The sequence below is a fragment of the Sebastes umbrosus genome, chromosome 12 (genome assembly GCF_015220745.1).
Source record: "Sebastes umbrosus isolate fSebUmb1 chromosome 12, fSebUmb1.pri, whole genome shotgun sequence".
Lineage (NCBI taxonomy): Eukaryota > Metazoa > Chordata > Actinopteri > Perciformes > Sebastidae > Sebastes > Sebastes umbrosus.
Window position 1 is genome coordinate 13,135,066 of NC_051280.1, and position 24,498 is coordinate 13,159,563.

At 39.2% G+C, this 24,498-nt stretch overlaps 1 protein-coding gene across 2 annotated transcripts in view; it reads right to left on the reverse strand.

Moving 5' to 3' along the window:
- Positions 1–24,498, reverse strand: part of b4galt2 (UDP-Gal:betaGlcNAc beta 1,4- galactosyltransferase, polypeptide 2) — a 196,585-nt gene that overhangs the window by 92,056 nt on the left and 80,031 nt on the right. For both annotated transcript variants that reach the window (XM_037787276.1, XM_037787275.1), the window contains 2 exons: positions 7,575–7,693; positions 6,114–6,230 (listed from right to left, as the gene is read on the reverse strand). In XM_037787276.1, the coding sequence (XP_037643204.1) occupies positions 6,114–6,230; positions 7,575–7,693 (236 nt within the window). The remainder of the gene's footprint in view (positions 1–6,113; positions 6,231–7,574; positions 7,694–24,498) is intronic.

Genomic DNA, 24,498 nt, shown 5'->3' on the forward strand with positions numbered 1-24,498 from the left:
CATATTTACTTGCTTTTTCCAGGAGCTTTCAACCATATCCCACTATCTATCTTCTTGAGCGACCTTCAGTGACCTAAGTATGACACTTCTGTCATGTGATAACAAGGGTTTTATATGTCTCTGTTCAATGATGAAAACCTCCTAAACAGAGACAGGGGACAGGGAATGAAACAGCAGATTCCATCCGCTGAAGAAGATATTGTTGAAAGCCTAAGAAAAAGATAGTAAGTGAACCTTTAGTTACCAGAAATATGTGTTTTGAAGGTGGAAAATGAGTAAGAATTAAATCTCAACCAAAGTGACAATCCTTATTATCTATAAATAATCATTCAATTGTCAAGCAAATTTTAAGCAAAGTTTTGAAATGTTTGAAAAAAAAGAAAGAAATGTGAATTAGGCCCGTTTCCATCTAGTGGTTTGGAGCGAATAAACTTGGCTACATCGTAGTTTGGTCAGAAGTTGTTTCTATAGGCTACGGATCGCTGTAATCCGCCAGTAAACAGAGAAGAAGAAGTACAGGTTTGCGAACTGGAAGCGCTTTGGCCATCTAACTTTTATACATCCATGCATCTAACTAGGAGAGAAAATGGAGAGAGGTCTTCAGGAATGTCAGCTGGTATCCTTCATGTTGTTTCATGCTGTCCGGAGACGAAGACAAGCATTTGCACGTTATGGGAATATCCGAGAAGACGCCGATAGCGGAAACAGATGTTCGCTATGTCAGAATTTATTCAGTAAAGGAGTTTCCATGATCCATTTAGCGCATCAACTCTCTTTCGACAAACGCAAAAACCACCTCAAGCATCTTTTTTTGCAATTTAGGAAGTTTTATCGAATTTTATCGTTTCCATACAGCTTTTCTAATGCAATACTTCAAAATGCGAATAAAAATATGCAAATGGAAACAGCAAGTATATTCTAAAGAGCATCTCTCTTCACCAGCTCCTGTTTCTATTCTGAATATCGAACAGCTGGCTGTTGTCTGTACAGATGACCAGGCCACCGGCCAGTTTGAAAACATGACTGGGGGATGATGGGAGGAGCTGAGAGGGATTTGGCTCGCATATTTGGTTGTGCTTTTGTTTTTTGTCTTTTAAATCTCCAAGGGGGCCTTTCCACGAAATGCCTGTTTTGACTCTAAGGACATGACAGCCATTATCTGTTAGCAAGGATGAGACTTGAGGGGGAAAATTATCACCGCACACCCCCCCGCCCCCCACACTCAGATCCCCCTCCAGTGACTCTGTGTTAAAAGGTTCCAGACTTCCACTCATTTAACATTCGAGCGAGCACGATAGAAAATTGCTCTTCATCGTCCTTTCGGAAAGTGGCGCCAGGTGTAAAGGTTTAATCGCCCATCAGGACTTCTTGTCATCAAGACCCCACCTCTGTCGCTTTGATTCGGCTCCTCTCAATCTGCCTGCTTGTCCGTCCTGTTTGTAGTCGTCCTGCGTCACGGTCTGGCAGTTAAAGTATCCGTGAGTCCTGTCTGACCTCTCTAAAGGAAATCCAGGTTGAGGACTTGATACAAAGTACCATGGAACGAAACACAACAGAATGCAAAGATAATTGGATATATTCTAATATATGCCCCATGCATAAATTTGGTTGTTTTGTGTTGTATTTTTAAAGGACGGTTTGTAAGTTTTTACCCATATGAACGTTTTTAAATTGTTTTTTATTGCCAATGTGTGAACAGGTTGTTACCTAACCTAAAAAATGAGACCTTCTGCGACTTTCTGGGTTTCCTCTATGAGCCTTTAGCCTGCTTTTAATGTGAAGAATGCGGGCCGTTGTGACGTCATGCGCACTGCGAGTGCCTTTATTTTCAGCTCCTCTCCGGGACTAACAGCGTGCAACCACAGCTAACGTTCGGTTAGAAATAGAGTCCGCCAATGCCAACAATCGACCAGCCCCCACCACAACTCAGACTCCAACACAAACTCCAAGAAAGCACATTAAAACAAATTTATGTCTAGTGAAACCCGTCTTGCAAAACAGGAATGTGACCAACGTCGGGGTGGGGGGGAAACTAGGATCAACATCAGCCGGGCCTTCGATTGATGGAGGGATCTTCGTTTTGGTTTTGGGTATCAAAACGGACCCCGAGGTGGTAAAATTCCTATTGGACAGGTAAGCTAACATTACTGCCCAGCATGTGAAATATACTGTATAGTGATATTGTGGTTTTAGCTGGCTAATGTTGCTAATATTAATCAACATGATGCCTGTCAATCACATTCAGTCTTGTGTGTGTCGCCTCACTGTTTTGACCGATGCTCGCTCCCGTCAACGTAGTGCGAGCGCAGGCAACAGGACGCTGACTGACGTTGACTTAACAGCCACAAGTGTCACGGTTAACAAGAAATTTCAAACCCCTTTAAGGATACAGCTATGGATGTTTCGAGGTGCAGATTAAGAGCCCTTTTTAATTTTTTCTAATTTGGGGTCATCAGGCTCCTAAAAATAAAACTGATCATCCGTCAACAAGATTAGCCTTAAAACTCCACTACAGGTGGCATCAACATTGCACATTTATGTTGATAAGTAATAAAAACAGGCTCCAAACTATGTGGTTTTCAAACTACTTAACTTTTCAGACTAATCTGGTGCAAGCATTTGTCCAGAGCTTAATTCTAATATAAATCCTGGGTCTAAAGGAGCAGCAGCAGCAGTGCTCAGATTTGGAGCTAATTACACAGTGATAATATTAGATGAGCAACTGCTGGAAAAAAAAAAGTATAACCTTAAGATGTCCTTCCTTACCAATTAGTATAAAAAGTAAACTTCAATCAAGAAGAAACCAAAAGTTTCTTTTTTTTACCCGTAAGCAGTTGCTGATGAGCCAGTCCTTTTTGAAAACAAGAGTTTTAAAGAGAGGCACTCTCAGCCGTCATTATTACTTGCAGCGGAAGTCAAGTAGATGCCTCCAGCTGTGGTATTTATATCTTTGGGTCAGTTCAAAATCCTCCAAAAACGGGAGGCAGAAATTAACCCCACTACACAATGCCACAGTATATATCTGGTTTCAAGAATCTCAAATTTCAAATGCATTTAGAAATACACATCAGGAGTAAAGTCCACTTCAAACAAAGCCCTCTGTGAACCTCTATATCAGAGAGTGGAGTACGTTTGGAGCCAGGCAGAGGATCTGTGTCTGTTTGAAGTGCACGTGAAGGAGTTGAAGATGCAACAGCAGCTCTGCTGACGTCGCGGTCAACTGTAAAATCTGATTACCTCGTGGTGTGACATTACATAAAGACTTTTGCTTAATGACTAGACTGTCCTTCAGCTGGAGGACTGAGGATTGAGCTCCTGTGCCAAAAGTCTACACTGCAAAACTGTCCTTGATTTTCTGAAAGAGGGACATGAGCAAGAAGAGAAGGGTGCTAAATAAATAAAGTGTATTATTGTTATCATCATTTTCACTTTTGCAGAACCTCCAAAGTTGAGATTGATCTGAATCAAGTGATGAACAGAAAATGAAATGAATGCAACACCAGTCATAAATCAGATTAAAACTGCCTCGAGATGAAAAGGAAGTAGCGGTGATGGAAATTTCATTGAGAAGTGAGCCAAGCCCATTCTTCGAGAAATGAAAGGAAAGGGAAGGTTAAGTTAAAGAATGCTCCGAATGTTGCGCCCACTCTAACAGCTCTACACAAACCTTACCCTCTCTAACAGCTTTACATTTGAGATAAGAACGATTCAGAGATGCTCAGAGACAATATGTGTGTTTTTATGTGCGTGTATAAGCGAGAGAGAGTAAGACATTGGAACATCGCCATATCAAGAGCAGAGCACAGCAGGGCAGGCGGAACCAAAGGTCTGTTCTACCGAGGGAGTGATTAAGGCGTTGCGCGAGGCCCACAGGGGAGAGAAAGGCCAGAAAGGAGATCTCATTAATGTAGAAGAAGAAGAACTCTCACCCAACGCAGCGTGAAAGACTCACACATACTCGCACGACGTTTGCTTAGAAAATCAAGCTCCTTGTGCTTCTGCTGAACTGAGCGCAGTGAAAGTAAATTTGTTGCAGATGAGCTTTTGTCAGAAGAAGAAACAAGTCAATGAAGACCAGTCAGGGATGAGAGAAAAGGAAGGACAGCCACCTGCAAATTGACTTTTTCCCACCACAGTAATGACTTCAAATACCTGATGGTGGCAACGCTTAGAACTTAAGCTGAGCTGATCGATGTAGTTCAGGTCTACTTCTTGTCAGACAGTAATTTGAGCTTTGCAAGAAGATATTCCTGCAGCCTTGTACTTGACCTGTAATACAGTTTATCATAAAAGACAGGTTTGGAGGTGACGCGATGATTTCAAATCTGTAAAATAAGGAAGAGATCCTGGTAGTCAATGGATTATTCAATGCCCAAATTCACAGGATCCAGCATTTCAAACGTGAGGATGTGCTGCTTTTCACGGTTTTATATCTCTGAATATCTTTCAGGTTTTGGACTGTTGGTTGGTCAAATCAAACAATTTATATACATCACCCTGAGCTCTGGGAAATTGTGATATTCTATTAACGATAAATCTATTATGTTAGATTGAGTAGGCTCATGTTATCAAGCTCACAGTCAGAGCCGGATTAAATGAATAGATTACACTAGGCATGACTGTGTTTTTTGGGCCCCCCTACATGCACAATTCAATATTTGGTAAACAAACAAAATTACTTTTATTATCAGTGGCGGCGCCAGAGAATTGTGATAGGGGGAGCTACGGAGGGGCTGGATTGTTTATAGCAGGCGTTAGTGAATTTTGACCCAACAAATAATAACAAATAATATTATACAGAGAATGAGATTCAATGATCCCGGGCTAATATGCTACATAATTGGAAGTCCAGGTTACTAAATGTTTATTGTTATGTAACAACGAAAGGACAATTAATTCCGTGAATTTAGAATGAACAAATGAAATGTATACAAAAAGTTTATGAGAAAAACACGAACAAACAATGACGATCCAAATCATAGTCTCACCACAGAGAGTATCTGTGGATTTACAAAATACTGTAGCTGTGAGCAAAAACGACTGTAGTACTGGCTGATAGGGAAGTGACTGAAAACAAAACAAACATAGATGCCTCAAGTCAGCCAATGACTAAAGTTCAATGTAAGTAAGCCCAAATTGAATGGTGTTATATTATCACTGCACGATATTTTAATCCACACATGACCAACACTAATAATACAACTGTCTTGATGACGTGAACACTAGGCTTGCCGTAGTAGTTGGTGTTACACGGTGGTCGGGCATACACCGATTACATTACCACCGCCCCCACCATCGTTTTGACTTTTTTATAGCAATAAAACCCATTTAGTTAATTTTGCCACATCAGCGCCGTGTTGTCAATACATAGTCGGACTACGGACGCTACAAACTGAAAGTGAAAGTGTCTGCTCCGTATGGAGTCTCAGCACAGAGTAGCAGGAGTCAGATTTCAAACGCGGGACGACAGAGAGAGTTGACAGACAAGACGATGGCGGAGGTTTGGTGTCGAAGTGAAAAGCAAAAGCGGCTATTTGGCAATACTTTGGATTTAAATCCAATACTATAAGGGAAACATAACGTTAATGAGGCAATCGTTGTGTAGAGGATGGAGCGATCACAGCCGTTGTGCGCGTGGAGAAGCTCCAGGTGGAAACCTGCAGCCTCGCAGCGCAAAAGCTGGACCGGAGAGGCCAGACACACAACCATCCGACGTTAAAGATCAAAGTAAGCGCTCTACTGACATTGAGCGTCGTCTTTTCTTGTAAAATGTAAGGTGTAATCGGTAACACCGGTGTGGTCACAAGTTTATTAACTGGTGGGAAAATGTCCTCACCGTGACATCCATAGTGAGCACTCACAAGTCCTTAACATGAGAATCTTTCCCATCTTTTCGCGTCGAGGTGTAGACTTTGCTGAGCTACGGTTGCACTGAGAGAGAGCCGACACCCGTTTGTGTTTTGCTGAGAACTGTTAAGACTCAACCTCGAGATTGTTTCCTTTTTGGACCAACCCCGAAGAACCGAAACGTGAACAAGAATCTCTTCGCCGTACGCCATTGGGCTGCTGGTGCTATTTAACAGTATATCTGCAGCATATCTCGGCTGACTTACCTGGTTGATGATGTAGATGCCGTAGTCAATCTTCTGCCGTCTGAGGATAGGGTGGAGGTAGTGGAGCCAGTACTTTAGGTGGTTTTCTCTGTGACGGAACGGGATGATGATGGCCACCTAAACAATGGGGATAGTTTGGGTTTGTACTATTAAACATTTCCACATTTGTATCAGATGGAGAACTATTGAAAATCATATTTAAATCAATGCTGGTAAAGAAAGCAAAGAACAGATATAATCAGTCAAGATGCAGCACCTGAAACTGTTTCCGCTGACATGGACAGAGATTGTGAGACAGTCTTTCAGAGTGTTTGTTTGAGTTATTATGCTTAAATGAGCTTTGTTTCATTCTACGCTGAACTGTTCTGCACCAGAAAATCATTTCCGGAGAAAATCCCCCTGGTTAGTGTCACAGTGTACATAAAGTTGGTGCTCATTCATTATGAATGAAGCAGCTCAAGGATGGAGCTCTTAGTGGCATTGCAGATTTGAGACAGATTTGAGGCCGTCCTGTATCTCTGTGCTTTAAGTGAGTCGTTCTCAGCTGTCCCAACAGTTCAAGGTCGAACTGTAATTTACCGTGTAAGCACGGTAATGTCGCACTGAGATGAAGACTGACAGCAAACTGACCTTGGTTTCTGTATAGTTAGGCATTGTGATGGTGATTGCTGTCATTTTACTGCTAAAGAAAACACCCTGACCTCAGTCAAGTCATATGTGGAGGAGAAAGATTTAAAACTAATATAAACTATATAAACTAAACTAATATATATATATATATATGACTATAACTAAATATGATGCCACATTTAATGTGAAAAAAGATTCTGTACAGACTTCTGGTTTGCCTTTCTAAATTTAATACAATACTGAGAAAATATGGAAGCCACACTTCTTCCAAGAAAATGGAAAATTTATAGAAAGTTAGATGTAATAAAAATAAAATTGAAAAAATATAAGACTTAGTAATTAAAAATGATGAGCAAGTAAAACTTTAACCTAGTTGCTCATAATTTTGACTTAGTTACTGTAAAATGAGACTTTATTTCTCATTGTTTTACAATCTCATAATTCTGATTTAATAGCTCATTGATTGTGACATTGTGACTCGAAATTGTACTTACTAAATCATAATTTTAACTTAAAACTACTGTTAAATTAGATTTTTTCATGCATAACTTCTTCTTTTTAATCACTGCCAGAAATGGGCTTCCATAATAAAATCTGTGAGTATATATACTTTATTTAAAGGGAACATGTCATGAAAAACTCACTTGTGCTTGTGCACATACATTTGGGTATCTGGAGTTCCTACCAACCCTGAAACTGTGAAATAAGACAATCCAGTCAGTTTTTTGTGGGCTGCCTAGATCAGAAAACATGTGATTCAACAAGTCATTCAGATTTTTTTATGCCATGTCCCCTTTAAAGTATGTGAATTATAGACAAATACACACAGACCTTCCATCTGGGCCGACAGTCAGGAGGCGTGTAGCGGCCTCCGTCCGTCACGTTGGGGTTTTCTTTCTGCACTCGTTCCATCGTCATCAGGGAGCTGAACTCGATCAACAAACGTCCCACTGAGGAAACAAGGAAAGAGAGGAAGAGTTAGCCAGATGAAGAGGATAACGGAGAAGGCAGAAGATAAAGTGGGAAGAAAAAAAAACAGATGAGAAAGAAAGCAAGAGAGGGAGCGAGGGATGTAGGGAGTGAGGGACAGAGGAGAGAGCTTTTAGCTTCAAAGCAATACTGTACGTGTATCAAAGCAATATGTGCAGAAATAATGGTTTCCAGGGATATGCTCTGCATAATGCAGCATTTAATAAGATGCACAGGCTTTGGAAAACATATATTCCTACAAAATAAACAAAGACTTTGAAGTCAGTAAGTGTAAACACAACACGAAAGGTAATTACGCTGCTCTGCGATGACGCCTCACCATATGTTATATCACTACAAATCTATCCATCACTCCTTTGAGTACTCCCGGATCAAATGCTGGCTATGCATGTGTGTGTTTGTGTGCATGAGATTGCTGGTTCAGACTAATTTAAAAGGAAGGGTTGGCTTTAAATCTCTGGCCCGCACAATAAATTTAGCCCCTCGTTACGGGAGCCAGGATCATAAAAATGCACGAGCAAGCTCTGCTGTTTGGGCTTCAACCAAAAGTCCTGCAACCATAACCCCTCGTTTTAACAAACCAGACTGCGAGCACTCCTTCTGCGGCAAAATGACACTCATTAGTGCATCTTTTTCTTCAATATCAGTGTCAGAAATAGAAGTCATTAGGTAATTTACAGCAACAAAAACATATTACACATGATGTTTGTCCCTAGAAATCTATAAAAACAGAGGATCATGTCTGTGGAAGACATTTGATCAATGGAAAGTTACAAAAATTGTGTGTGACGGGTTTCAGACCTTGTTTGGTGACTCTACAAAAAACGTTTTTTAAGCATACTGGCGTCTTAAGTAGTCAAGGTAGGGAAGTCCGGAAGCATAGAGTGCTGCAGGGATGATGTATTTGTGTAGGCCAACCAGGAAGTTAGCAACACCCTGGGTTCCCTCGACAAAATGCCAATGGGATTTTTCCATCTGGTTTTGGATTATTGCAGAAAATAAGCTCTGTGGCAAACAAACGTTTATGAAACTTACACATTTTGTTCGGCAAGCTAATCTTCACAAACAAACTACACCACAGCCGCATGACTACAACGTCACCACCTGCTTCAAACTTGTAATTTAATTTCGTGTGACAGAAACCCGACAACCTCTGTACAACCGCCCCTTTTTTAAGACACATAAAAGCTTCAAAATTCACGAGGGAGATATTTAATGACGTATTTTATATGTAGAACAAAACCTTATTTCAGGCATGTAACCAAAAACTGACCCACTGACTTCAAGACAAGGGAGTGCCAACTATCTTTCAGGTTTTTGGACTCATTCCTATACAACACTCTTTGAAGACTGGATAACACATTGTTGGTTTTGGGCTTTCCATGAGATTTGTTGACAATAAGAGAACTATTAAAATAACAGAATATTCTTTTAAGACACTTAGATAATCACAGCAACCAGATAAATTATTCTGTTTCCAATGATCAAAAGTACAGATAATGAGTTGCATATGTGTATGAGTACCAAGTATGAGAGTACTGTACTGCAGAGAGAAAGAGAGAGAGAGAGAGGCCAATACAGGTACATGACTTAATAATCCACTTAGCATTGACGTATGAGCTTTGTGTTGAGAGGTCTCCTCCAATCAACACCGCACAGCGAGCAGCGTGATCGATGCCAACAAGGTTACGTGTTCATAACGCACCTCTTCATCATACCCGCAAGAGCTGAATGCAAATAGTCCCAACAGCCTTCTCCTCTGACCACTTCTGCCTGTCACCCTCCATCCTCTCAACTCTCATCCCCACTCATGGTCCCTTTTTTTTTTCTTCTCTTCCTCTCTCACACTAATGAGACGGTAAGTGGATCACCGTGTTTTCATCTTGTCTCAGAATAATGTGAGTTAGTGCTCAGACCGCAAACAGAAAATACAAGCACAAAGAAGATGCTATTTTTAGATCATAAGTTGTTTTGTTTTTTGACACTAAAATTATTTAATGAATCAATGTAGTTACTTTTGGGTACCAGGTTAGGGTTAATAGTGCAGTAACATCTTCTGTAAAAGCCACATTAAATATATATATTTTAAATATAAACAAATAACCCCACTTCGGAGACCTGTGTTATGCATTATTTAGGGCAAGTCTTAAATCCAGTACAAGGCAATGGGAGCATTGTGTGTTTCTGCAGAAGACCAGGCTCCCTCATTATATTCTCACTGTGTGTTCAGTCAGTAGCTGCACAGTATACTCTAGGTTTTCTGGAATCATCTCTTGAGGATTAAAAACTAGGCTTTCAGAGAAGTCTCTATCCAAAAATTATGCAGCAACATGACTGCACTAAAATCTAAAATGTGGCCCGAGTGTGAATGAAACTGATAACCACGTAGTGTTAGAGGCACAGAGTATTTAAAGGATCAGTGTTTTTACATTAGTTTGAGCATTCAGGTGCTGTTGAAGAACTCTGACATCTAATATTTCAGAGTTAGCCAAACCTGCCAAACGTCAATCGTTTTAAAGGAATAGTTAATATCATGACTGAATTAATCGTTTTGAAAATTTTGGCAGGTCCAAAATTAATGTTTTGTTTAGTTAGTGTGGAAAAAAAAACAGACAAATGTCTGAGATTGATGGTAAGTGGCTGGCAATGACTTGTTGTGAAGTAAATGCAATGAAACGGGGGAGGGAGGATGCAACATGTAGTGGCTGAATGACATCAATGTTATCAATAGCACCTTTAAGATGAAAAGACTGATACCACTCTCATGTCTGTGTGTTCAGTATGGAGCTAAAGTCGGGAGCTTAGTTTCGCACAAAGACTGGAAGCAGAGGGAAACGGCTGGCCTGCCGAAAGTTCAACCTCTAAACCTCACTATATTACACGTTTTGTTAGTTCAATCCGTACACAAACAGAAATGTAGAAACAACTATTTGTGATTTTACAAGGAGTATTGAGGAATGTGCTAGAACTTTTTCTTGGCAAAAAGCAGCGGAACGCAGTGACTTCTAGGAGTCTTGTCAACAATTAGGTTGTCAGACAACCAGCGGAGAGGCTGCACAGAAGTTGGATGGAAAACATTTTTGCCAAGATAGCTACAGCACATAACTCCCAGTAAAAATGTGGGGCTTTTGTCGGAGAGCTCCAAAAACTGTCGGGGAGCAGAAGTCGTGTAGTGTGAACTAGGCATAAGAAATCTTCTGTGTTGCGGGATAGAAACAATAGGATCCAGATTTTGTTGACAACAAAATGTTCAAACCAACGGACGAAAACTGACGATCTCCACAGGAAGTGGTGCACTTCACTCTCACTGCTAAACCGATGGAGCTCGACTCGCACGCATGTTGTTGTTTTGATTCAAAAAGATGGTGACAGGTGAAGGTCAGAAAAAGCTTCCAAATAGTCCGGTGACGTGAGAGGAGGAACCTCTTAAAACAAACACTGACATCATCCTGTTTTACTCTGACACAGAAGACATGAATAATACAAAGTGTGTGTGTGTGTGTGTGTGTGTGTGTGTGTGTGTGCATACTGTAAAGGGAGACAGGGAGGAGATGTGCATGTACGTGTGCATGTAGGAAAAAAGGGAGAATGTGGGTCTGAGTTAATGTTGGTGAAGGAAGAAGTGATATATGAGAGTTGCAACGTGTGGTAGTTTGATAGCTGTGCAATTACCTCACACACACACACACACACACACGCACACACACAATATATCTCTTGCTTATCTATGTGGTGATATTACAGTAATACATTATAATCACGCTGCGTGATCGCTCTATCTGGGACACCCACTGCACTTTGGGGGATACATCACTGCTTTGTCTGCAAATATACACTGTACACACACACACACACACACACACGCACACACACACGTACATACACACAAACACACAAACTGTACACACACCAAATTTCACCCCCCCACAATAATAATGAACCGAATCTCAGAGCTATTAGGTTAGTAGCACATGTACCGACACAATATACTGAGAGCAGACCTGAGGCAGTAAGCACTGTAAACACACACACACACACACACACACACACACACACACACACAAGCACGGAGCGACTCGGCCTATTTGAGGCTGTGATGCAGCCTGGGTCAAACTGGATAACAAGGAAACAGAACAAGGAGAAAAATGGGAGCATTCGAGAGCTTTGTTGGTTTTCAGGGTTTTGTGAGACGTGGCATTCGTCCGCAGATTGTACTACTTCCCTTTCTCTCTCTTCCTGTCTCAGCTTGTTTGATTTGTTCCGTCCTTCTCACCACATAATTCACATATCAAAGCTGAAAGATCACTGAAATATTCAAGACAACATTCACACCTCTCCATCACACTCACACCAGGCCAGTGGTTCTGAACGTGGGCTCCATGTGTAGAGGTTTTAACGGGTCCACCTGTTTCCTGGTAAGAGGGACTTGACCCAAACATAAGAAGGGCCAAGAGCCAAACTATATTCAGTCTTATCGTTTTTTAGATCAGTCTATTGCAGCAGATATCGGCTCTGTGTGTCAATCACTGCAGGAGAAGAATGTGTTTTTTGAGGCTGAGAGTGAGAGTGCTGATGTTCGCTCTCTTTTTGGATCCGTTTGGGTCGACCGCATTTTTGATGGGTCTAGGGGTGCAACAAATGATTATTTTCATTATCGATTACTCTGTCGATTATTTTCTCAATTAATCGATTAATCGTTTGGTCTATAAAATGTCAGAAAATAATGAAAAATATCCGTCCCAGTTTCTCAAAGTCCAAGTGATGTTAAAGGTCTTGTTTTGTCAGTCCAAAACCCAAAGATATTCACTCTAATATGATATAAATCAGAGAATAGAAGATAATATTCATATATGAGAGGCTGAAAAGCTGAACATTTTCTGACATTTTGCATGAAAAATTACTTTAACGATTAATTGATTCTCAAAATGGTTGCAGATTATTTTCTGTCGATCGACTTATCGATTAGTTGACTAATCGTTGCAGCTCTAATTGGATCTCATTACCATTGGGTGCCTTTGGGTGGTGCGTGGCGGTGGGGTTGGATCCACAGCAAAATCAGAAATATTAAATTTGCAGACTAACATCTGTTCCAATCACAGATTATGTTGTCGGGCTGCAACTTTGAGTATTTTCATAATTAATATATAGATTATGTTTTCCAATTAATCATATTAATAACAACAAATGGCAATCCAAACTTATTAGAACCAAAATTGTGTTTCAAAATATCTTATTTACCAATAACACACTCAACTTATAGTGTTACAAAGTTGTAAAAAGTAAACAAATTGACACGTTTTAAGGTTTTACTGACAAATATTTGGAATGTTTCATTTTGATGATTAATGTAATGATAAAACGATTATTCAAATACTTTTTTATGCCATTCAAATAGTTGCACAAATGTCCTATTTAAAGGGAACGTTCACCTTATGTGAAAGAAATTGTATAAAGCCTTTTGTGGCTCCTCAAGGAACTGCGCATTAAATCAAATAAATTGCCTCAGGTGATGTCATTTGAGTCAGAGTTCGGTTGAAGCTGATGACTGCAAGTTTGAAAATGAAAAAAACTAGCATTACAACCAAATCTCAGACCAAACAGTTGGTGGTTAAGTTGCATTGTGGGTAATGTAGGCGCCAAATTTTGACAAAAAGAAGAATGCATGGAATAAAAGAGATGATATCTCTGGTTCTGCTGCCTCGATTTTGATACTTTTTGCCTGTCAATCGAGAGTCTAACAACATAATAGATGTTAAATCAGTGGGATAAGCTTTTAAGAGTAACTACTTTTACATGGATTAGCAACTACACTGTACGAGTCATCAAGTCTACAATTATCCTGCATAGGGTTTTTTTCCACTGTATTTAAGGGAAAAAGCATCATCTTGTTAAAGACTGTATTTACTGCTTTGTCTAAAACATTGCTATGCATAACATAAAAAGACAAACTTTGAAATGATGTCTTTGTTCAGTGATTGCAATCAAATCTTTAATTTCACACCACATCTCATGCACAGTAACTGAATGCTAAATCAACCACAACAAAACGTCTTCCAGCGCGTGCTTGGGATTAAATCTGAATAAAAAGTGAACAAAAAGTGTAGCGACTAAAAAACTTTCTTTTCCCTCTCCTCTAAAGTCTGAATCCGTGAACATAACACCACGACTGGCCGAGTCCTTACAGAGTCACTGGTCAGGCCATCTGACCACACAAACTACACGACAGGCTTGTTGTTAATCAGCGGTCCTGTTCTGAGGCTTTTTGTGCCTTCATGCCTTAAGTGACAACTGAAGCAGTGCCAGGGTCAGATTCAACGGAGAGAGTTTATAATTGAGTTTGGTTCTTTGGCTCCAGCATGAGGGGGGGAAATAAGTCAGAGAAAGTGAATAAATAGAAAGAAAAAAACTGTAGAAAAGAAAGTTAAAAGGAGGAAAAAGAGGGTGGGAGCGCTCCTCCTGCCTCCCACTGACACAGACTCTGTGACAATAGAGACTTTCGGCTCTTTGAATCTTATTAGCCCGTCCACTCTAACTTTGTCCTCCATTTCTCTCTCTTTCAATCATTTACAAGTGCCTCCACCAACTGTGGACTGCAATTCTTCCAGAGGAAAGAGAGAAAAAGAGATGGAGGTAGAGGAAGGCAGAGAAAAAGGGGATGTGATGGAAGGAGGACATGAGAGAGTGAGAGAGAGAGAGAGAGAGGAAAATGTGTGTGAGAGAAGAAGAAAGGGAAAATGAAAGTCTTCTATGTGTACAAAATGTATTTTTTCTTCTCCATCTACAATATCTTTCACTTTGTTTATCTCTTTCTCCTCATGTTGTCATCCTCCTCTTCTTTTGTCAAGAGTCCTCATTGAGGATCTATCCTCTGAAAGTGGCAAAGGCTGCGTTCAGCTGTGTCTGCGTGTGTGTTCGTGAGAATTCACTGGATCAGAGGATTAATGGTATCTAGGAATCTCCTCGACATGCAAAACACCCAGTCATCTGTTTGCGTGGGTGTGTATTTATGCATAACACCCAGTGTGTGTTTGTGTGCGTGTGTGTGTGTGTGTGTTTGTGTGGGCTGTATGGGAAGAGATAAAGGGTTAACAGTGGTGTATTCACAGCTCACAAACAGCAAGCACAAAAGGTTGCCAAGAACGCCGCGACATCCGCGAAACTGACAGCTTTGTTGTCACAAGCCATGTTGCTGGGAAATGAAACCCAGACGACAAAAGGAAACATGAACGTTACGAAACGGATAATGTGAAACTGGTCGGTTCTTGGGTACAAAAGGTTGCTGCGGTGTCCTTGAGAGCACAACATAGATCATTTTAGTCCAACTGAATTTTTCAACACGACATGACAAGAAAAGGGTTGAAATTGTATTCATCTCTTGCAGTGAAATAAACAGAAATCAAAAGGCTTCTTGGAAGGATGTTATGGCTGTGCATCGGCAAGAATCTGGCAATACAATACGTATCATGATACAGGGGTTACGAGTCAATGTATTGCGATATATTGCAATACCGTTAGTGAGGCAATTTTATTGTGATTTTTTTACATCTAATTTTAGGAAAGCTGTCAAAATCTTATTTTATAATCTACATTACAACACTGCAATCTAGCGTTTAAAAGGTTTAAATGCAACACAAAATGAACCACTGTCTGTCACGAATCTTTCATGTAAACTATCAGGCTGGTCTCATACACCGTTCGTAGCAATACGTACGTAAAGTTAAGCACTGTAATTTGTGTATATCCCACAAAATCAATTTGTGTGTAATGTTTTCCTAAACCTAACTAAGTAGCTTTGTTGCCTAATCCTAACCAAGTCAATCTTTTACTAAGCCTAACTAAGTAGTTTTCTTGCCTAAACCTAAGGAAGATGTTTCCTGTGAAGATTGGAAGTTTATTTTGAAAAGACTGTATGCATGTAACGAGTGGAAATTGACACGTGTTGCTGGACATTTGTAGGAAAATGAACGAATAAGGAGGAATTACTTTTTCGTAAAATATCACAAACCGTATATAAATACGTTGTAACTACTAGTTAAAAATCGATACAGTATCACAACACATAATATCACAATACTTGCAATAAGTGCATCAATATTTTCTTACACCTCTACATTAGATGTAATGCCAAACAACAGAGATGATATGGCATACACATCCCACAAGTCAAGAGATAACAAATAGAGAGAAATATAGCTGCAAAGTGGGAGGATTATTCCAGAAGTCCTGTTCATTTCATGTTCAGTGACGGACAGCTGGAGCATTTCGGAGGTTTGGATTGCGTGACTCTCTCCTGATTTATTCATTAAAAAGAGGAGCAACAGTGTTAGAAAAATACTGAGTACATAAATACGTGAGGAGAGAAGTAAATCACGACTTCCCAAAGTGCATTTCAGTAATAAACAACTATTCATGAAGCTTAAAATTCTGCTGCATGTGCTGCTAACGGCAGGTGGAACCTAAAAAGTGTGCTTTGTAGAAACATGAGTCATTCAGAAGTTTCAATAAATTCACTTTTGGATTATAAATTCGGCTCTGATTCCTGAATTTGTCTCCGCAGCAACAGCGGTTGAAACTTATCGTAGTGTTAGGAGCCAAACCAAACTGATTGAAGAACATCATTTCTCAGAAACAAAGTCCATAAAATATATCGTTAAATGACTCCAGTGTTTCTACGTTAAGACACACTGAGGATATCATTAAAAGAAAACCTTCAAATGGGAATTTAAAGTGGGGAAAATTACTTCCAGTACCAGCAGCTATTACTACTTTGCATCTCTATTAACAAGAGAGCCAGTAGCGACAGCTTTAAACAGGGAAAGAGTGAGAGCTTGTCAGATTACTGATCAGCTGACTTGTTCATAACTTTCTGTGGTCTTTTAACTACTGTACAGTGTGTGTGTGTGTAAATAAAATAATAAAATACAAATATTTTTTAATTTTTGTATATTACTTTCATTAAAAAGCCACTGAAACTTATTGCAACGTGAAATCAAAGAGCACATTTCCCCCTTGGATTTGTTTTGTTCCCATGTTCAGACACGCTTGCAGCCATAAATAGAGTGTTTTTTTTCATTTTCTGCACGACAAGCAACCTGCGTGTACACAAACAAGCCTTGACAGGAAATTTCATTAATGAGTGAAGCTGATGGAATTAATTATAGATGAAGTGTTTCATACTTCAGATACAAGTATTGATTTTGGAAAAAAGTGCTGTTTCTTACATCAAGTAAGAGTACTTTTATCAGCATTTCCTGAAGTACTACTCCATGTTCTATTCAATATCAGCGTTGTGGATCATTACCCGAACAAGCAAGGCAAGAAGCACTTAATGGCTCGAATCCATGTGCACAGTATGTTCACCGACGTGTTTTTGTTCTGAGACGGAAGAGGTTGGAAGTAGGGGGGCATGAAACAGATGGAGAATGCATGTAGCAGCAACATTGCATCCTGGCACGAGAGACGGGGTGTGTGTGAAAGAGAGACAAGGACGACATCAGAAAGAAATAAAGGAACGAAAGCTAGCATTAAAGAAGGGAGGATACTACTTGAGAGATAGAAGGGCAGCAGAGGGAAAATAAACAGACAAAGAGAGGAATGAAACAGCTGAAGAAACAGAGGAAGATAACGGAGACACAAAGCGAAGGGGGGTGACAGAGACAGATTCCATGACAACACAACACCAGTGACAACGAAGGTGTTATTTCATTCACTACACTGCAGCAACGTTACTGTAACTGTCAGGTTTCTAATTTGCTTTATAACACAAGCTGTCATCCCTTAAAATATCCAGAGAAATTCATATTGATGTTACATATAAATCAGTTACTTCATTAATTAATTTACTGCATAATCAAAGTACTTATTTGTTAAAAAACTTAAATTTAATACTCAAAAAACTATCATAGCCATTACGAACCAACGTAAGCAACAATATTTTACTTTTGGAACAATATCGCACTTTTTCAACGCAAAGTTTGGATTGTCTGACCGTCCGCCACTGAAGGCGAACCAACCCCGTTACTTATGCAATGACGTCACTCCAACATGGCGGCTTGCTACCTAGATAGCTAGGTAAAAATTATGAAAATAAATTAGTTGGTTTGTTTAAATCAGATTTTATGCAAGGTGTCCTGTTTAAAGACTTTTTTAATATCACATATAATGCAGTTTACCTACATGGTTATACTGGCGAAAGTATGAAAGTAGAACCAGTAGGGATAATATGGAATTATTTATTATCATAGCACGCTTTTTCAGTACCTGCCAGCAGTATATAGTAATATGTTTTAATTATATAATTAATTAAATTAACATGAACTTGACCCAGATAAATAGATAGATGGATTAACCAATAAAATAATTCATAATTTGTTTAAGTTAATTTAAGTTTCTGATAAAGTCAGCCACTCCTGAGCTCTGCGAGCTGCGGGCGTTTGATTCTCTGGCGAAGTGCGATCAAATAAAAGTTCGGAAAAGTTGAACTTTTAACAGCGAAGTGTGGCCAGAGAGTACCTGCAGCCAATCAGTAAATAGATCCTGTGACTCCTATGTTACAAATAATTTCTTCGCGCCTGAAACACATGAACACGCCTCCCGGCCGCAGAAAAATTATAATTTAATTATTGCGGAGAGCCGCACTTCGATGCCGACTGGTGTGAATTCAGCCTTTCGGTTCTGACTGAAACTCCACAAAAAACAATTGAGTATGCGTACAATCCATCGTCAAAGTAAGCCCACTTTTAATTCAAAGGGTGAAATTTAAAAACTTTATTTTGAGGAAAGTTTGGAGACTAAATTCACTTAAGTTTTGAGTGTGACGTTGATGGACACTATTTTCCTACAATGCTATGAATTAAGGAATCAACTGCGCAACTCACAACTGGAATTAAAAACAAACTCCAGATGGTGGTGAGACAGCTCAGAGAAAATCTTCTTCTCTATGTGTTGAATTTACATCTAATTATTATGTGATAATAACTTCTTGCAAATTATTCTCATGGCATACTACTAAGTGTTTGTTCGCAGACAAATTAACACGGTTCCGATGAAAATTGCTTTGCTTTCAGCCTATTTATCTCAGTGTCCGGGGATGGACAGGCTACTACCCACTGGGACGCACCAATGTCACACATTTTTTCTAATTTTACATTTAGTGGCTTTAAAGTTGATTAGCATTAGCTTTCCAAAGTTTGATTAATTCCTGTTAATTACCTTGTAAATCATAAGTACATACAGAATGTTATAATATGTAGTACGAAGAAACGCAATTATGTCTGGTAATATTGGGTGCATTTGATATGTTTTACTTCTAGATTTACCTTAGCAACAATAGAAATAATGAGGCTTTCCTTTTGCATTTCACAAATCACAGGAAAAAAAAGAAGAAGTGGAACAAAACGTGTGTTTTTGTTTGTTCACATGGACTGTTGTTCAGTTTCCAATTATGCAAACGGATTCCTTGATTATCATCATCCTATTAATCTGGAATTAATCTATTCCAAGTAATCTAGGGACAGCAGTACGCCTGTGTTGTGTTCTGGCTCTACCGACCATGCAAACGTGCCTGTGTATTTCCCTAGATGCTGTTTTTGGCGTGATTTGGACTGTTCTCCCTATTACATGAAATCAAATCTGCATGACTGGCAGTGGAGTCGACACTAGCACGCCAGCATGTGTGTGTGTGTCTGTGTGTGTTTTTGGCGGTACAGCTACAGGTCTCACTGCCACTGTCCAGCTGGCGTACTGATGTGGTAGTTGGCACATATGCTAACACACACACATTGCAAATACTATTCTCAGAAGAATCAGTACCCTGAATCAGCCGTAGCCAAGCGCATGAAGACTCCAAGGTCATGAGGCTGTCAGAGCGCAGTGTGGCTTGGTGTGGTCAGACATGAAATGGTGCTGGGAGCTGGGTTCAGGCTGCCAGAGGATTACAATATAGACTCAACTTTTTATGCTGCCAGGATGCGTCAGCCAGAAATAACAGTGCGAAATATATTCAACACTGGTCCAGAACTGAGTTGAAGTCACATTTCAGAAGTAAAAAAGCAGCATGATGCAATTTTAATATACAGTATATCTTCACGTTTTGTAAATTTGAACTGAACTCAGAGTTTTCCTTGATGCATGTCAGACAGACACAAAAAAACTGAACTGTTCATCACAAAAGTATTAAACGGCTAAAATGAGACAATGTCAGTAACGTTAACTGACATTGTGACGTTAGTTATGTTAGCTGTTTTGTGGATCATACAGGTTAACATTTGTCTATAAAAAAGGCTAAAATGAACTAAAATGATACAAGGTCAGTTATGTTAGCTGCTAACTTTATCCGTCATGAAGGTAAAATGAAAAATCAATACAGTTAGCTACCTTATTATTGGTAAATGGTAAATGGACATGCATTTATATAGCGCCTTTCTAGTCTTCTGACCAAGCGCTTTACACTACATGTCAGCATTCACCCATTCACACACACAGTCATTCACTGATGGCATCGGGAGCAATTTGTTGTTAAGTATCTTGCCCATCAAGGACACTTCAACATGCGGACTGGAGTAGCCGGAGATCAAACCTCCGGCCTTCCGATTGGTGGACGACCCGCTCTACCTCTGAGCCACAGCCCCCCAATTATTGCTATGCTAAAATGATTATGCAGTGTTGGGAAGGTTACTTTAGAAATGTAATAGGTTATAGATTCTAATTACCTTGTTAAAAATATAAAAACTCATGTTACTATTTTAATTACTTCATCAAAATAATGTAACTTATTGACCTTGATTTCTTTTCGATTACTTTTCTAACAATTTTTTTTTTAAATTGGCCAATAAAGCTGAAAAGTCCTAAAAACATCAACTTAATCCAGGCAGTGTAAACCTCACTACTCAACACTGATTAGTGTCAAACTTTTATTGAAAGTTCTTCAATGTAACTTGAATTAAGTTTGGAACAGAGCAACGGAATGAATGTTATATTCTACATATACGCTTTTTACCGACAAAAATATATTCGGATGTAACCCCAACATTTGATTAGTGACTGTAATTTAATTACATATTTTTCTCAGTAACTGATTACAATTACATTTATTTTGCAATTTAATTACGTGACTCTGTTACATATAACTAGTTACTCTCCGACACTATGATTATGTTACCATTGATGATACCATTGAGCGTAAATGAAACGTCAATAATGTTAGTCACTAACTTTATTGACGGTATATAGGCTAATGCTTAGAGTTAATGCTCCAATATCAGTTACATTTGCTGCTAATCTTATCCATCACAAAGACAAAATAAGGCATCGATAACATTAGCTACCTTTATTGTCCATATAGGCTAATGCTATGCTAAAACAATAAGCCTATAATGTGAATTACGTTAGCAACTTTGTTGCTCATAAGAGCTAACACTGAGCATGAATTAAACTTCAATAATGTCAGCGGCTAACGTTTTTTAATCATAAAGGCTAATGTTACAATGCCAGTTATGCTAACAACAAGCTTAAATGGTCAATAATGTCAATAACGTTTTTGACTAAGGCTAATGTTAGTTGCAAACTTGGTCCATCATATCAAGGCTAAAATGTTACGACTGAACACAAATAGACAATTGCTTATAATTTTAGAGACAACTGAGCTATAATTACAACACACAGCCACATCTAACATTTGGATAGTCCCGGCTGTTTTCTGTAAATACATCTCCAACCCATAGGCTATTTAATTCACATGTGTGAGAGTATTTGTCCACACATATTTCGAAATATAGTCTCAGGAGACAAGAGCTATTTTCGGGCTGATTGAGGGCATATATATATAAACTGGAAAAACAAAGTTTGGAAACTTGTGTTTGATGGATTATTTCTCTGTTGTTACAATGCTAATGGTCATTGTATTTTACATCGTTGGAAAGCCTGTTTATTTACCTTCGCAATGATGTCCAACTTGTAAGGATCATGCATTTGTGGGATGAGCAGCACAGCTGATTATGTGGGTAACGCCCAAGAAAAATTTGCCAAAATGCTCCGTCAATGGTAATAATAAACAGGCTTTCCAACCATGTAAAATACAATGCCAATTAGCATTGTAACAACAGAGAAATAATCCAACAAACACAAGTTTCCGAACTTTGTTTTTCCAGTATATATATATATACACTGTATAGAATACAGTTATTTCATCTCATACAACATAAATCAGATTTCAAAATGCTAGCAACTTTTGTGGATGACTGGATGAACTGTAGCCTACAAACGTGAATTTACAATTTAAAAACCAGCGAGTGTATCGTCTTTGCCTGACCTACATGTAGACTAGAAGGATTTTTTAAAGCAGTGGTTCAAACAGAGAAGGAAAAACTAAACACTCTTTCAGGGATCAGTTCATGTCGAGCACATATTCCTCTCTGCACTGAATCTGACATTTGACATTTCTGAAGGCTGTATACTTTGACACGTCTTTGCATGCATGTGTGTATTTGCATGTGCCTGACACCTACACACATAAACCCATCTGAGAGTATCAGTGTCCCTCTGTTCACGTCTGTCTTGATCTTCCTCTACTTTAATCTCCTTTCCTTCTTTTCTCCCTGGAACGTCTTTCTTCTGTCCGTCACCATTAAAGGCTATCCAAATACGTCCGACTGTGTGCGGACGTAAATGCTAAACGCACACCACGGACATCAGACGGCCTGTGTAGACAGCTGGACCCGACCTCTTGAAAGAAACTAAATTAATTCAAAGCAGTCGTGCCAAGGTGGAAAGAAGAAACTGGACAAATTGAGGGACAAATTGACACAAATATAATTTAAGTTGAATCTTAAAAGTGTTAATAGGGAGAATATCAAATGGAAGACGGAAAGGGAAAGCTACTGAGAAACTAGGAAGAGCTGAGTATCTAGAGCTAGCAGGGTGCCAGTGGAGGGACGTAATAATCAGAGTAATATGGTTTCTAATTATGTATCTTGTTAAAAGCCTAAAAGTCATCTACAGTAGTTGGAGACGGGACAGAAGAGGACGAGTGATACTGAAACATAAGGAGTTACAGTAATCATGGAGGATGGATATAAAGGCACGGCTTTCTAAACATATACACAAAGAGACAGAAGAGACAGGGACTTTGAATGAAGATGAATTGTGCGAGAAATGAAAGAGTCTATGCATCAAAAGCTGATGGGATCCTCATTAAAAATGTAGCTAAGTCCTCAAATTGAGCGGATTCCTTCATTAAATCATCTCAAACAGCTTAATTTGACCTTGAAAAGTGGTTACAAAGTGGCTCATTGTTTATTGATGTTGCACTCCATTGCAATTATACTGTATTGGGTGTAAAATGACTTAATGACTGTGGGGGTAAAGTGCAGACTATATGTTTTCATTTGAGAGCAGCTACAAGAAATGAACAGAACACTTTCAGTGTTTTTCAACTCTACACCATATGGCTTTTTTCTTTTTTTGTTGCTTTGCTCAATTAGGGAAACAAGCAAAGAAAAACTACAAGTCATCCACGCCTGTCTCAAAAACTCGCAGCTACTGTAGCAGAAGTAGCACAATGAATCAAAAGCAACTCGATAAGTCAGACCCTCCTTTAACTCCACGGTGCATCACTAAAATTAGGAGCCACACAGAGTCGCGGATGAATTCTCACAGGAAATAACAAAAATAGAAAATTGTGTTTACTGAGTAATCAAAAATATATGACTTCAACTGTGCTGTGTATCATTACTATATTGTTTGTAGTAGAAATAGAAGTATGGAAGCATTAAAGTAGCAGATCGACCTCTATTAACAGAGTGCCTGTTTGGAAAATGCCAGTTTCCGTCTGAATTGTGTCAAGGTGATGTCACACCAAGTCCAAGATTTCTGGATTGAAAATAAATAAATAAATAAATAAATAAATAAATAAATAATGGCACATGACAAATGAAGCCTTTTAGATTTTTACATTGTTCATATTTTCTTCTTGATGCTTCACAATGCTTGCAGCTGCCCGGAGGTGGTTATGGTTGCCTGGGGACAGGGTTTACTTGGTGACGACGTAGCTTGAGAAAAGCAAGTTCAAAGGTGTGGAAGAGGCACTATTTTGCAGGTAACGGTGTGTCTACACGAGAGGTGTTTCAGCCATGTTTTTCAGTCGTCTCATGCGAATCCAACGGAAGAGATACGCTTCTATTTTAATCAATCCAGCTGTCTACACAGGCCGTATAATAGCCCCTAAGTGAGTTTTTATGCTTCAAATGTAGCTCCAGTGATTGTGTGTTAAGCTGCCAAAACGCAGGTGATTTACACTCAATTCTGTGCCTGAACGCATTCTGTAGAGACAGGCAGAGCACTGAAGCTGCTGTTGCTCTACTAACGTGTTGCTTTCGCTATGCGGGCCGTGTAGACGTGGTGTGAGATCCTGGCTGTTTCTGAAATTACTCCCTATGTACTGTATGGAACATGGCCATTTTATTTTAGTTCAGTTAGTATTTGAGTTCTAAGTGTGAAAGTATGCACTATCAAATCAAATTTTATAGATGCAAAAATTACAGTTCTACGACTCAATCAGCAATCAGCTGAAGAATATAAAATATTACATTAAAGGAAAAGTGTGTAGCACTCAGGGGGATCTATTGTCAGAAATGGGATATGATATTAATAAGCATGTTTTCTTTAGTTTATAATCACCTGAAAATATGAATCGTGTTTTAATTACATTAGAATGAGCCCTTAATATCTACATATAGGGAGCGGGTCCTCTTCATGGAGTTCGCCATGT